General features: G+C 46.6%; 6 protein-coding genes across 6 annotated transcripts; 2 read left to right on the top strand and 4 right to left on the bottom strand.

The window, feature by feature from the left end:
* Positions 1 to 227: 227 nt before the first annotated feature.
* Positions 228 to 1,451, bottom strand: C7M61_003849 (alkene reductase; the record flags this gene model as incomplete). The annotated part of the gene is made up of 1 exon (XM_024859183.1): positions 228 to 1,451. One exon carries the CDS (start codon positions 1,449 to 1,451, stop codon positions 228 to 230), a length of 1,224 nt encoding a protein of 407 aa, XP_024712485.1.
* Positions 1,452 to 2,600: 1,149 nt separating this feature from the next.
* On the top strand, positions 2,601 to 4,265 carry C7M61_003848 (uncharacterized protein; the record flags this gene model as incomplete). Its single annotated transcript, XM_024859182.1, has 1 exon — positions 2,601 to 4,265. The coding sequence occupies one exon, from the start codon at positions 2,601 to 2,603 to the stop codon at positions 4,263 to 4,265; it is 1,665 nt and encodes a 554-aa protein (XP_024712484.1).
* Positions 4,266 to 8,765: 4,500 nt separating this feature from the next.
* Positions 8,766 to 10,178, top strand: OST1 (dolichyl-diphosphooligosaccharide--protein glycotransferase subunit; the record flags this gene model as incomplete). Its single annotated transcript, XM_024859181.1, has 1 exon — positions 8,766 to 10,178. One exon carries the CDS (start codon positions 8,766 to 8,768, stop codon positions 10,176 to 10,178), a length of 1,413 nt encoding a protein of 470 aa, XP_024712483.1.
* A 262-nt stretch (positions 10,179 to 10,440) lies between these two features.
* C7M61_003846 (uncharacterized protein) lies at positions 10,441 to 10,827 on the bottom strand (the record flags this gene model as incomplete). Its single annotated transcript, XM_024859180.1, has 1 exon — positions 10,441 to 10,827. One exon carries the CDS (start codon positions 10,825 to 10,827, stop codon positions 10,441 to 10,443), a length of 387 nt encoding a protein of 128 aa, XP_024712482.1.
* Positions 10,828 to 11,282: 455 nt separating this feature from the next.
* Positions 11,283 to 12,131, bottom strand: C7M61_003845 (uncharacterized protein; the record flags this gene model as incomplete). The annotated part of the gene is made up of 1 exon (XM_024859179.1): positions 11,283 to 12,131. One exon carries the CDS (start codon positions 12,129 to 12,131, stop codon positions 11,283 to 11,285), a length of 849 nt encoding a protein of 282 aa, XP_024712481.1.
* An 819-nt stretch (positions 12,132 to 12,950) lies between these two features.
* On the bottom strand, positions 12,951 to 14,177 carry C7M61_003844 (alkene reductase; the record flags this gene model as incomplete). Its single annotated transcript, XM_024859178.1, has 1 exon — positions 12,951 to 14,177. The coding sequence occupies one exon, from the start codon at positions 14,175 to 14,177 to the stop codon at positions 12,951 to 12,953; it is 1,227 nt and encodes a 408-aa protein (XP_024712480.1).
* Positions 14,178 to 15,008: the final 831 nt, after the last annotated feature.

The following is a 15,008-nucleotide window of genomic DNA, read 5'->3' as shown; positions in this document are numbered from 1 at the left end:
TGAAACGCAGATGATACCAACGCGTTTCGGATATCCCAGCACATTGTTGCAGATTCCAAACAGTCAGCTAAATCCGTCTATAAAGTTTGCTTAATCCTTAAAAAACCATCGTTTCGTTGTTTATACCTTCTTCTGTCGATTCCACGTTCTATTGAGCATCCCCCTCCTTAGTACTACCCTCTGTATTCCTCTAAATGTGTCTAAATGTCTATTGTCTATTTGCCAATTTATGCCCCGATTGGGGCAGGCCTTCGGGCCTTTTCTGTCCTCATATCAAACTCGTTCGCCTCGTCCCAGCCGTTCCACGTATTGTAGCCCCAATTGGTCGAAGTATAGAAAGTCTTCCTATCGTACTTCTCCAACTCTCCGCCATCTTGCAACTTGTAGATCAAGTCAGGGTTGGAAAGGAAGTAACGTGAGAACCCGGCCAAAGTACGGTCGTCGTCGATATCCTCAAGAAGCTGCTTGAAATCAGGCACATCGTAGGTGTAGTTGCCGGATCTGATGAGAATGCCTTTCCACACCGATTTGGCAAAAGCGTTGCTTCCAAAAGCGTCCTCGTTGCTCAGCATGCCTGGAATTCGTGGCTCGATAAGCGAAACATAGGCAATCTCTTTTCCAGCATCAGCACGTTTCTGCAATTGACCAAGGAAGTAGCCAAAAGTAGCAATCGGGTGAATCTCATCCTGTTCAGCCTTCATGCCCGTGTACTTGAGCCAGGGTGAAATCCTGATTGCCACCTTTTCAGGCCCAATGGCCTCCGTAAGTCCGTCTATAAGCTCCAACGCAAACCTGGCTCTGTTCTCAATGGACCCGCCGTACTTATCGGTACGCTTATTAGCACTGGATTCGAAAAACTGGTTGATGAGGTAGCCCGTGGCGCCGTGGAGTTCCACATAGTCAAAACCAGCCTTTACTGCGTTTTCTCCAGCTTTCACGAAATCACGAACAACCTGCTCCACCTCCTGGGTAGTATACTCCTCCAACTCGTTCCCAGCCTTCTTTGCAGCCTGTTCCGCCTCTGGACTATGGTATATCGCCGAAACGCCTCTGTACTTAAGACCTTCCTTTTTCGACTGAACCGGATCGGCGCCCCTGCCCAATCCCCATAGCTGGACCGACGCAAACGACCCGTTTTCATGGATCTTGTCTGTGATCTTCTTCCACTCCTCCACCTGCTTTTCTGAATAAATACCAGGCACCTTTGCATCCACACCGGTGCTTAAACTAGGCAATGTGCCCTCTGTGATCACCAAGGTGCCCGGAAACCTGGACCTCTTATCGTAGTACTCGAGCTGGAGGTCCAGAGGAGTGTGGTCTGGAAGGGCTCTGAACCGGGTACTGGGTGCAAAAACGGCTCGATGAGATAATGTGTTTTTTCCGACTTTGAGCGGCTGGAAGAGTTTGGTCGCCTTGAGCGCCACAGACCGTGCTTTTTGAGACGCCAGCATAGCAAGTGGTAGTAGCAACCAGAGATTTTGCAACCGCGAAGATGAGTGTGGAATGTGGTGGGACTGTGGAGAGGTGTGGTAAGGTTTGGGGAGTTTTGGAGCGTTTGGGGCGTTTAGAATAGGTGTTATTTGGTCAATTGAGGTCGGTTTGTTTTTGATTTGTGTGATTTGGCGTATTTTGGTGGGATTAACTGGAAGGTTGTAGATGGGTGGAGTACAACGGTGGAGGTGAGCTTGATGGGAATGTGTAATTGAGTCCTGACAGTGGGGCAGTTGCATGGGGGTGGTTTAATGGAGACAAGGAAGCCTAAAGTTGTGCCGAAATTTGGGTACGTTGCTGGAATAGAAGGGTCAGTGGTAGTACTACTCTGATGACGTCTTAGCCAAAGTAGCAAACATGCTTCCTTCATGTATGGCCATGTTATTTTGTCAAATTCAAAGCTTCTTGATTCTATTTGATAGACTTTGATGTGAGTTGCTTTGTTTTCTTCAAATCTTGCTTAATTGATGGAGAAGTACCACATAAAGCGACTCTCCATGATCTTGCGTCGAGATGGTTTTTGACATAGTCATACTTAAGCCCTGAATGCTTCGAAACATCAGAATTCCCTACGACTGTTGGGGTTAAGTTTCCATAAGATTGCAAGTTTGAGGGTGGGATGGGGTGATACGTCTTTGTGGCTTATACTGGAATACGCGTTCCTATTGAAAAATCATGAACCTTATCTGATAGCATCATTGCATAGGATCTACACGATAAAGGATCATCAATTTGATTAATGAATTCAATTATACTCATATGGAAGACCTTACGGTTTAAACCACCAAGTCGTAGAACTACCTGACCGTCCTCCTGTTACAGTACTACAGTACACAACTAACTGGTAACCCACAAGCAACTACACTGATCCAGATCCGCCAAAACCATCAATTCATAAAAAATTCAACAATTCAATACCACTTCTCCAAAAACCCCCAATTTCTAAAACACCCCACCCCTATCGGTCCATACACCCTGGCAGCACGGGCTCTTATCAATGCTCACCCTCACTTTCTCAATCTAACATCAACACTTCTCCCTACCACTACTCCCTAATACCCACTGCACAAACTCCATCGACCTACTGAACTGCTAGAAGTGAAGTCGCCATGGTAAATGAAAATTCCACATTCACGGAACTCCCTATCCTCGATAAAGTTGCCGTGGCCTTTCCTCACTACCTTTACGCCACCGGTGTCGATAAACAATGGACGGGTTTTGCCATTCTAGGCGCCTGGGCCACGTTCCTACTCATCTTCTTTTCATACGCCACAGTCCAACAACCCAAAGCTTCCCTTGATCCGAACGACGATAAGGAATCTCCATTGTGGGACCCTTCAGACCGTGATGGAAGTGCCCTTTTCTTGAGAGAAACAGGCGAGGTCAAGTCAGGTAATCAGCAGACCATAAGCTGGCAGTACGCTGCTCTGATGCCGGTTTTTGGCGCTGGAGCCTTGTTTGCGTTGGACTACGCTATCAGAAACTGGAACGTGCTGAAGAGCACCTTGATCAACGGATACTTCTTGCTTGTGCTGTTTGCCTCGTCGCTTCTGCTTTTCCATATTGTCTCTATTTCGGCTGCCAGAAACATCGGCTACTGGTTGGGCTTGAAGGGCAACTCTGCTTTCTTCATCAAGCGCACTAGATTGACCTACTCCACTGAGAACGAGTTGCCATTGGGCTTCTACGACCGCATCGACGCCAAGTCTTTGGAATTCAGCAAGGAGAAGTTTGAAAAAATGGAGGACTTTATGTGGGAACAGAACAACGCTAAGATTGTTCGTCTTCCCAAACTCAAAACCAAGGACCAGGAGTCGGCTTTTGTTTACGACAATCGCTGGTTCTGGATTCTCTTGAGTTCGCTCCTGTTTCTGGCTGTCTACTTCAACTACAACCCTGCTTTGAGTTCCAGCTACCAATTGCCTCAAACTAACTGGCTTGTGAGCAATGCCGTTGCCTCTGCTTTACTCTCCAACATCACGTATGTGAAGGTAGGTAACGTCAAAGTCGCCGGAATCCTTCTCCTTGGAATGTTCGCCTACGACATCTATTTCGTGTTCCGCTCTCATTTGATGATGTCCGTGGCTACAGGTATCGATATTCCCGGCAAGTTGGTGTTCCCAAAGGGCCCCGAGACTCTCTTGTCTTATGCAGAGCTCTCTGGCCTTACTCAAAAGGAGTTGCGCCTTGACTCATCCTTGCTTGGCCTTGGCGACATCATGTTACCGGCCATTTTCGCCTCTTTGTGCCTTAGATTTGACTACCACAGATTCTACTCCAAAAACAAGTTGGCTTTCCACAGACTCCGCAGCATCGGTGTTCCAAGCTACTTTGTGGCCCTGATTGTGGGCTACATTGCTGCTTTGGTGGCCACTGTCGTTGCTGTGTTTGTTTTTGAGCAAGGTCAGCCAGCATTGCTCTATATCGTGCCTAGCATGTTGATCGCTGTCACTTTGACTGCGCTTGTCAAGGGCGAAGTGAGCCAGCTCTGGAACTATCGTGAAGAGTTGGCTAAGTACGAGCCAGAGAAGGAGAAGAGCGCAAAGAATGAGAAAAAGGAGAAGGAGGATGAAGCTGACAAGATTGAAGTCGTCACCACCGAGACGTTGTATGAGTTTGGTGACGCTACCGATGACAGCGACGATACTTTCTTGATTGAAGACAGCACTGATGCTGATGACGATTCCGATATTTCTGATCTTGAGACCGAGCTTGGTCATTTGATACAAGACCAGATGGTTGAAGTTGAGTTTGTCGAGGAGGAGTCCGACTAGCTGCACTGCAAGAATAGATATAGAACCTGCTTACTTAAAGAACGCGTTATAGATTATATACTGGTGATGTTGGATTTCACCAGAGACGTATACAAAGTATGGTGAGCACTTAGAAGATGCTTCAATGGATGGTTTACATCGTTGCATAACGGTACAAAACACAACTTGGAATTACGAGAGGCATGCCAATGGTTTAAACATAGAGATTCTTGAAATTCTATCTTTATTGCAACCAGATCAAGGGTATTTAGTGTTTTGGAAAAAACCCGAACCTCCTCAAAATCCGGGGTTTTGGTCATAAAACCCGTACCGCCCAAGTCGATTTTTCAAAAATGTCCAGATTGACGAATTTTCAAGGGTCCCCCCTTGGACTGGTAAAAAATTTGAAATTATTATGGAAGTTATCTCCGCTGGGAATCACAATTTCCCAATAATTCTGGGATCATTTGAAAGCTACGGTCAAGGGCTACAATTTGAGCCGTGATTTACCTCATATACTCTTCTAGATGGTGTGAATTGGGAACTTAAAGGTTTCTTGAATCCTCACCATCAACAAAACCAGTTCAAAATCACCAAATATTGTCAATTGAGCTTACACAGCTCGAAACACAATGACAATGGCAGTTTAAAGCATATTTAGAGACTCTATGACGGATTTAATCGCTCATTATTCGTAAATTGTAGCATTCCTCTTACCAACGACTTGATAAGATGACTTAAGATATCAATCCTACGCTAATTTGGTCTTTTTGGCCTAATTGGATGTGTGTATTGCTATCAAGGAAAGGGGGTACGATCTGAAGCAATCAGTGGGTGGCTGTGGGTCTTTATTGACTTAAGATTGGGCCATTTCATGAGTAGTTCTGACCACTACAGAGCTCTTGATCCACGGCAAGAAGCATCCATGACTTCCAAGCTAAATAGCACTCCATTATTGGAGGCAATGAATGTTGAAACGATTTGGACCAACCAGTAGAAGGCTTTCAACGACTTTTTTATTTTAAACAGTCCAAATATGCCCATAAACGGACCATTGATTAATCCCGGAGTCCTTTCTATCACTCCAGAACTCTTGAACAACGGTGTAAAGATTATAACTGTTATTTGGGTGTTACAGTACTACCATGTAGTCTGAGTTTTCAGAAGGGTAACATCCAACAGAATTCAGAGGCCGAATCTGGCAATAAATGACTTAAAACACTACCATTATACTTTATTGGAAAGCGTTAATATGGAGAATATAGGTTTAAAGACTCCAGGCGGTAAATGACGATTTGGTTTATTGTATTATCATTTTGCTTGACGTAATCCAATTGGCCAAACCCTATGACCTTCAGCACTTCCAATCTATAGACTGAGGAAGATATAGGAGAAATGACAGGGTTGACGATTCCAGGCAATATTATACCCAGTTTTTTCAAATTCGTTGCATTTAAACCATCGGGTATTTCGAGAGTTTCTCTGACTCCAGCAGAGCGTTATTGGAATACGGGTGTAAATTTAATACTAGGCGTTACATGACCATTCTGTAGTATCATTTTTCTTGAGTTGTGCCCTTAAAAGAGCTCTTTATCTCTTGGCCTGCCGCATCGCATTTAGGACGAGTTTGCGGTTTTCAGCTGAATCAACTTTCCATGACATTCTGAGAACTGTTTGGGTTAGTGAAAATGTAAGGTATTATTAAGGTAAAGAGGTCGAAATAATCTTTTAGGTTAAAACGCCATTCTAAAACGCCCTTTTGCGCTTCAAATGGAATGAATCGACTCGGCTTTTGAATTGTGGGGCCATTGCCATATTTTGTGAGTGCCTCCTGATAATCGCTTTATTCCAACAGATTTGGGATCGTATGTATGAAATTGATCTTTGACACAATCGAAGTCTATGAAAATTAGAGCGAAATATCTGGTTTTGAAATGTTATTTGTCGTGGGTCTTTTGTTTGATTTGTATGGATCCCTGGGTATCCATAGCTCGATTGTATGATCCCGATCTTTTCAGTTTGACATGATTGAGTTTTTGCCTGCCTAGTGACAATTTATGAAACTTGAACTTAACCCCGACGCTGCAACTGACACATTTATGTCCAGGCCGTGCATGGCGATAACGCAGGTAACGATACGCGAAACACAAAATAGCGATTGAATACGACTACGAATTAGCAGCGACATGCAGAAGAGGTGGGGTAATGATATATTAAGATAATTAGTAAAAAGTAAAAAGAAACAAGAAAAAAGAAAAAAAAAAAAAAAAAAAAAAAAACCGGATCGCCTGACCCGGAGAAAGACCACGGAGGGTTTTTCTTTTTAATGGTGTGGGTACTAGTTGCATTGCCCCACAAAAAGAAACCGTGTCAGCGGTACCACACGTCGGCCACGATAGAGAACCGACATGGGGCTCCAACGGAATTTGCACAGAGTTCCGAGGGTAGACCTCGGTGGAGGCTTCCAGCTTCCACGCACAGATGCTTCCACGCATGTCACCCACCGATCGCCATGCAACTTCCGAGGAGCAAAGGCAAAAAACAGAAATGCGGGTCAGGCATTTCCGAGGGTTCGCGTTCCACACCTCAATTGGTGCTTCTTCACACGAGAAAAAGAAAATCAGATTTCTCTGACCAAAACAGCCAGTGGATGCTGTTTCAACGTTCAAAACAAAGAGCCGACTGCAAACTCCGATCCACCAAAGATAATCATTTGCAACACTACCCACGCGGCATGATAACTCCAACGTGGGGGAAACCAACAGAGCAGGAACTGGCTGACAGCCCTGAGAGAAAAAGAGTTAATGCTTCAAGACCAAAGAGGCTTACCCGTCAAGCCCTGAAACGGAGGCAATCCGGGTCATCCCAGACAATTAAGCCCGAGGTATCCACCAGTGTGTCATGACAGTCTAATCCATCGTTGCACGACACCACAACTTAGGATGCGAATCAGTGGAGGGATTCCTGGGAGATTGACAGAAGACCATGCGTAAGCTCTACCTTGTCCAGACGTCCACAGGCGGAGGTTCGATTGGCGGAGCTCAAGGGCAGTTAGGGACACGTAGCGCTACCGTGTCTTTGGCATACCCCACACCAACCTTGCCACCACGGAAACCGCAAAAAGTGTGATCATCAAATTTTGAGGAACCGACCCGTAGAAACCCGTAGAAGGATGGAGCTTACACACTGAACTGGAGGCAAAGGGCATCGGACTCAGATTGTCTGGCCACCCGTGGCCAAGAGAATAAGAGACGTGGCACCCTTTGTACCAGTTCGAGACGTCTGAGACGCCCAACCACGCTTGACCCTAAGACAACGCCACCTTCACAAAAAGCTCCATAACAACGAAATCGGCTATGTTTCGAGGCTACTTAGCCAGAGAAACTCTCTTGAGTCGGTAGCATCGAAAGCTGGTTGTGTGGGTGGAATTGTACAGAAAGAAAAGTGGGTGGTTTTGGTGAGAAAAAGTGGGAGCGAGTCTCCTTTTATAGTCTGAGGGGTGGCACAAACCAAGTGGCGGGGGCAATTGACGTATTATTCATGTGGAGTGGGACATAACGGATGGTATTATGGGAAATCTTCTTTTAAAGAGGCTCTAGTGCTTGTTGTGGGGCTGTTGATGGTGGTTCACTGAAATGGCTGCAAAAATGAGAACGAGGTGACAGTGTGGAATAGGCACACTACTTATAGAGATATAACTTTGAGGGAAATAAAGGAGGAGAAGGGTATGTGTCGTTAGCCATTATGTGTCATTTGATGAATCACTTTCAGAAGAGAATTTGGTCCACTATAGTGCATGGGGTGTCTACCTTACCGATCCATGAAGATACAACACTGGTCAGGCATTTTGATTGATTCATGGAGAATCTACACTAGTTTTCTATAAGAATCGTATGCAAGAGAGATACCTGTGAGTCCATGAAGAATGGGTTTTAGCGTTATCATCCTAGAACATTCAGGTACTAGGTAAGCACAGCTGGAGCGTCAAATGAAGTGCACTTGTAGCTTGAAGATGCACGATACATCATTATAATCAAGAACCATACAATGCAATGAGGAATCTTTTTCCAACAAAGAAGCCTCCTGTGGTCTTCACTTCATTATGTGGTCCTTTCACCTCCACGCTTGTGAGCCTTTAGAACAAGACGAGCTGGAGCTCAATTGACAGTCCAACCTTCGAACTTCAAATCTGAAAAGCAACACATTATCATACGAAGTTCACGATTTACGCAATTCCACCTAAAAAGAACCGATTCGATATCACCGCTTTTGCCTCCACCCTACCTTAACTATGGCCGCACCGCGTTTTGCAACCACTTACCACTCCTCACCAACGCCACCAACAAGGATTATAGAAAAAAACTTACTTCCAGACAATCAGCAAAGAATGTTTCGAATCATTTCCCAAAATCCCGTAAATCGCTTGGACTCAGGGCCAAACGGGGTCTTGTCAATTGGTGGCCCCTGCATACAGAACACACCAAGTGTCAAAATTATCACCAAGCTCAACTACAACCCACCATGCTCTGGCTGTCTTTCGTGTACACGGCGTTTTTCGCGTCATTGTGTACCGCTTTGAACCCTTTCGCCGAGACAACTTGGGAAAACTCAAAATACTACAGAAACATTGACCTTGCCAAGTCATATGTCAAAGAATGGGCTCTTATTGAAGCCACCAACATCGGCGACAAACCATTGGATTCTTACGTGTACGTGGTGAATGACGGTTTCAACGCGATCCCCCACGTGTCTTTCCTCGGCGTCACGCTCACCGAGCCTGCCCTGGAGATCCAGCCTTTTGAACTCGATAACGGTGTTTACATGTTCAAGTTCCCTTACCCAGTGGCTCCCGGCAACTCGGTGGAATTCAAGGTCCGTTACACGTACACCAACACGTTGACGGCTTTCCCCGAGAAAATCAAGTTGGACGAGAAACAGAAGTTGTTGCTCAAGATGAACAAGTTCCCTCTTTCTGGCTACCCTACCGAGGAGTACTCTTTGGCCTTCACTGGTATCACCAAGGGCCAGGAAATGGACTTGCAGTTGGCCAACGTCACGCCGACCGCCGATGTGCCTGAATTGAAGGGCAAGGTCGAGGAGAACCTCTTGGTGTACGGTCCAGTGACTGCCCACATCAAGCCATTTACCATGGTGCCCATGGGCTTCTTGTACGACCACAACATGCCCGTGCAGCGTGTCATCAACCTCGAGAGAAGCGTGTGGTTCCCCGCCTCTGACGTGGACGTGATCCAGAACGAGGAGTACTACGAGCTTACCAACAACGGTGCCGAGTTGAAGGATGGTTTCTCCAGAGTCGACTGGATGAAGGGCCGTTACGAGATCTTGCGTAAGCACTTTGCTCTTGCTCAATTGGAGTTCCCAATGCACGAGAAGATGCCTTACGAGAACTACTACATCACCGACAAGGTTGGTATGGTGTCGACCCACCAGATCAAGAACGGCCACCTCATTGTGGTGCCTCGTTACCCACTTTTCGGTGGCTGGAACTACAACTTCACTATCGGCTGGACCAACAAGCTCGAGAACTTTGTGCACAAGGTGAAGGATGAGCCAGACACTTACATTGCTGCTGTTCCGCTCTTGAACACCGTCCAGGACATCTACTACGATGACGTGACGTTGAACTTGTACTTGCCCGAGGGTGCCGAGTTCCTCAACTTCAGCGCTCCTTTGGTGCCTCTCGAGCTCACAGTCGACGACGAGAAGAGCTACCTTGATTTCTCTCTGGGCCACGTGAAGGTGTCGGCCACGTTCGAGAACTTGTACGACGACTTGGGCCAGCTCACAGGCTACGTCAAGTACAGATACACGCCTAAGGCGTACTGGACCAAGGTGGGCCGCATTGCTGCTTTGATTTTCGCTGGTTTGACCGCCTACTACACGTTGGGTCTCTTGGATCTTTCCACGAAATGATTCCTATTTAAGTCACTGGGCTCCGCCCACCAAAAATAGATATAGCGTTAAGGATTTGTAGGGAGGGAAATTACCATGACCGATATACTGACACTATGACAGATGCACTGACACCAGGACAGGGTTATACTCCAGATGTCGTGATAGCATTATCTCGTCTCAGCTGATACTATAATTGCCTTGGTAAAGGAGCAAACACCAATCCCTCAAAAACTCGTTCATTAAAACTCTCAGACACCAAGATCCGTATACTGATACTCAATTACTTCCCATTCGTCTTTTCCTCCGTCTTCGCCTCAGTAGACTTTTCTTCACCATTTTCCTCATTCACCACATCACCATCCTCCTCCTCTGGCGCCTCAAGTGCCTCTCGACGCTGCTCTAGTATCGCTTCGTTAAGCACATCTTTATCTGCCTTGAAAAGACCCAGTACAAGATACCTGTTCATGAAATTTATACCACTGAGCTCCCTAGCGGCTTTCTTAGCGTCGTCCATTTCCGTGTACACCACGTAACACGTGCCTGCGGGAGCGGATCCATCGGAAATTCGTAGCTGGTTGACTGGACCGTATTTGCTGAAAAGGTCAAGAAGCAGTGACGATGAGGCATCGTAGGGGAGGTTTTTGACGAGCACGATCGGTAGGTCCATTGCGGGGAGTTGTGTTTAAATGGAGGGCTCTGATTGGCTGGAAAACACGGGCTGTGTGGTTTTTGGATGGGAGTTGTTCAGGAAAAGTGTTGATGTTATGGCTGCGAAATCAGACTGTGTATCAGGTGGGTGGATGAGATGGGGTGCCCTAAGCAAGGTGATTTTATACAATTAGCAAAGATGCAAGAATCATAGTATTTCTGCTCAAAACATCTGGATGATGACTTTTTGAAGGAAACCTGCCATTGGTCAAACTACATGAACCCCTGGTACTATCAATGAACCTGAGGACCACCTATTGATTCTACATCAGCCAACAAGCCAATGCCTACCCAGTTCCTCAAACCAGATTGACTACTACCAATTCAACTACAGCAACCCCTCCTGAAAGCCTTTTTATTGTTACTTCCGCAATTGACTCTCCTAACATCAACTCAAATACCACTTCTTCTCCATCACCCCTTGAACTTCACGCCCATGTTCCGCCTGACCTTCTTGGTCATCCTCCACGCAAGCAACACAATCAAACAAAAAGCACCCAAAAAGATATACCCTCCCATGTTATCCTCCTGCAAGGTCTCCACAGGGTGCACCTGGTCATTGATCAAGGTGGTTTCTCCACGAAGAGCAGCCTGGTAGATCTCCTCGTCCTTCTTCAACTGCTCATACAGCTTTTGGTTTTTCGTGTCGATCTTCGTGCTCTGTCCTGCCGTGATGAAGTAGTTCACTGTAGGTTTGCCGTTTTCATCAAGAGTCACATTGTTCATCTCTTCAATAATCTCGTGGCCTCCTACAAGCTGGCCAAAAACAACATGCTTGCCATTGAGCCACAGACAGTCTTGTGTGGTGGTTATGAAGAACTGAGCTCCGTTAGTATTTGGACCCAGATTGGCCATCAGGAGACGTCCTTTCTTGTTATGTGGAATTGCAAACGTTTCGTCTGGGAACTTCTTTCCGTAGATGGAGTAGCCGCCTGTGCCGTCTCCTTTTTCGAAATCTCCTCCCTGAACCACAAAGTCCTTGACTATCCGGTGGAACTTGACGTTTTTGTAGCAGTACCCCTTGGTCATGTTGGCCAATGCCATGAAGTTTTCCACCGTCTTGGGAGCCTCCTCGCCAAAAAGTGCAATGGTGATGTGCCCATAGTACGATAATCCCTTGGCTATTCCGAGGTCCACTCGGTGGGTCACCTTGGGATCACCCTGAACATAGCTAATTTCCGAAGCAGACAACGTGTTTGGTATTACCAACGCACGTGCTAGTCCTGCTACCAAAAGAGCCAAAAAGTAAAGGTGTAGTTGCATTGGTAAGGGGATAGCGGCGCAGTTGCTTTAAGGTTTATATTATAGTTGGCCGGATCGGCGAGGAAGCACGCCGGCAAAGATCCGACATTGCCCCGAGGCCACTTTCCTAAAAACCCCAGAATGTGCACAACAGGGCCCTTGACGAGGCTGAAGAGCTGTCGATCATTTGATTGGAATGTGTCAAGTCACTTCTGTGGCTGCAGATGCACAGTCTAATTTAGCGAATGCACATTGAGACGTTTCTGTGGAATGCATCGCTGTGGACAATGCGGCGAAATGTCGCCTGGGTAGATTTGCGACCGGGTGCAGCAAGATAATCCGGGGTGCAAGTTGTTGATGAGGTTGGTTAAGGGTTGGGTTTTTGGGGTGATTTCGGGCTTTTGCGGCTTGGTACTGAGCCAAGGGATGGGTAGTGGGCTTATAAAGGTGTAGTTGAATCATCCGCATTATTGCACCAAAGGAAGGCTAAGTCTAATGTGCATTAGTGACGGCTCTTTACGACACAAAGTTTCGAACTAAAAGCTCCATTTCGACAACTGGAAAGTCCTCTCTTCTGCACCCTCAATCTCATTCTTAAAAGCCCACTTCTCTCCAATTTCACCCGATTCATCAACACCCCACTGTTCCCCATAGTCTCTGTTCACTAGTCCCTACGACTAAGCATATACCCCAGGCAATTACCAAATCGTGAGCTTTTTCACGCTCTATGTATCGACTTCCTAGCAACTACTACCACCATAAGCATATCCCCCTTCTCTACCATATAATCAAAATCAAATCTCATCTCTATTCAATATATTCGTCTATTCATACTCTAGCCTAGGCCTTGATTGGGGCAGGCTTGCGGGCCTTTTCGGCCTCCTCGTCAAACTTCTCCTTGCCGTCCACGTGAGGGTACGTGTTGTAGCCCCAGTTGTCGTGGCGGTAGAAACTGTCCCTATCGTAAGGAGTCAACTCCTCACCATCGTGGAGTCTCTTCACAAGATCAGGGTTGGAAATGAAGTATCTGGAGAAACCAACCAACGTACGACCATCATCGAGATCGTCCAAAAGCTGCTTGAACTCTGGAGCGTCGTAGGTGTAGTTACCAGCTCTGAGGAGAATGCCCTTCCAGATGATCTTGATGAAACCGTTGTCTCCAACCACATCCTCGGCATTGACATCAAGGTTTCCGGCGACTCTGGGCTCCACAATGGACACATAAGCAAGCTCCTTGCCTGCATCGGCTCTCTGCTGCAATTGACCCAACAAGTAGGCGTAGGTGGCAATTGGATGAGCTTCCTTGTCCTCCTCACTCTTCATACCCAAGAACTTAGCCCATGGCGAAATTCTAATGGCCAACCTGTCGGCGCCGATTTCCTCCGAAAGACGGTCCACAAGCGTCAAAGCGAATCTGGCTCTGTTTTCGATGGAACCACCGTACTTATCGGTTCTCTGGTTGGAAGAGGCCTCGAGGAACTGGTTGATGAGGTAACCGTGGGCTCCGTGAAGCTCCACATAGTCGAAACCAGCGTCAACGGATCTTCTGGCCGTCTTGACGTACTCCTCGATCAACTCGTCCACTTCCTCCGTGGTGTAAGGCTCCAATTCGTTGCCTGCTTCTTTTGCAGCCTTTTCAGCATCGGCATCCTGGTAAATCGCAGAAGGAGCCTTGTATTTTTGTCCCTCCTTTATACCCTGAGCAGGGTCGCCGGCACGGCCCAAGCCCCAGAGCTGAATGGAGGAAAACGACTTGTTTTCGTGGATCTTGTCGTTGATCTTCTTCCAGCCTTTAACGTGGTCTTCAGTGAAGATACCTGGAACGTGTGGGTAGGTGCCTGTTTTGGTAGTTGGCACGGTACCTTCCGTGATGATCAAGGTTCCAGGAAACTTGGTTCTGTCATCGTAGTAGTCCAATTGAAGATCAGAGGGGGTATTGTCCTCCAAGGCTCTGAATCTGGTCGATGGAGCAAAAACAACTCTGTTAGAGAACTCGTTTCTGCCGACCTTGATGGGCTCAAAGAGCTTGGTGTCTTTCAATGCTTTGGAAGTTTTAGGGGCAACCATTTTTGGTGTTGTGGGAGGGCAATGGGCAGAAACGCCATGCTTATATACTTCGGAAAATCCATAGTCCGCACTGTGGAGCTGCAGCAAGATTTGTCATCATGCAGCGGCACATTTTCCACATTTAGGTGAGCCTGGATATGAGCAGCAACACGAGGGTAAAACTTGGCATATTTTTCTCCGGCTTATTCAGCCACGCTTCTGAATCTTTCGATTTCTCGGAAAATTCCCTGGAAGCCACAATATCTTTGCTCTTCTTCTGCAGCAAGCTGCGTCGTCTCTGCGCGAGCTGCAGTATTCTCACTAATCATCGGATTTATGTCCGAAACGGTAACCCTTGGAAGCTTATAGAAAGCTTTTAGTGGTTGATGTTTTCGAGTTTAAGGCACGGTCGCATATGCGGAGGGGAATTAAGTTTCGTGGCACAATGGCGGTGCCTGAGTGGGTGAACCTAGTATCAGGTGGTGTGAGGCTAGAGGTTAGAGGATAATTCTTTAAGCTTTTATGAGTCCCGTTGTTGGGAGTTAGGGCGGTTGTTGGATGAAGTGGTTTGGCAATTTTGGTAACTTAAAGTGCCGAAGACTAGATTGGGTATCTACGATCAATGGTTGCAAATAAATGCTGCTAGTTGGCGTATGAATCATCTTGAGCTCAACACATCATGGCGTTGAGTGATACGGTGAGTGATATGGTGAAATGTCCATGAAAGTTAACATTTTCAAGCGAGCTGACCGTATTCATTCGCTAGTAGTATCTGGGGATCACTGACCAGAGATCGAATTGCAGTCATATGGTCTTGTGCCTTTCGAAGTGAAGAGCCCGGTACTTAAACCA

Source organism: Candidozyma pseudohaemuli (assembly GCF_003013735.1).
Source record: "Candidozyma pseudohaemuli strain B12108 chromosome Unknown scaffold00011, whole genome shotgun sequence".
In the NCBI taxonomy this organism is placed as follows: domain Eukaryota; kingdom Fungi; phylum Ascomycota; class Pichiomycetes; order Serinales; family Metschnikowiaceae; genus Candidozyma; species Candidozyma pseudohaemuli.
The sequence above is the reverse complement of the archived record's forward strand: the minus strand, read 5'-3'. Positions and strand labels throughout refer to the sequence as shown.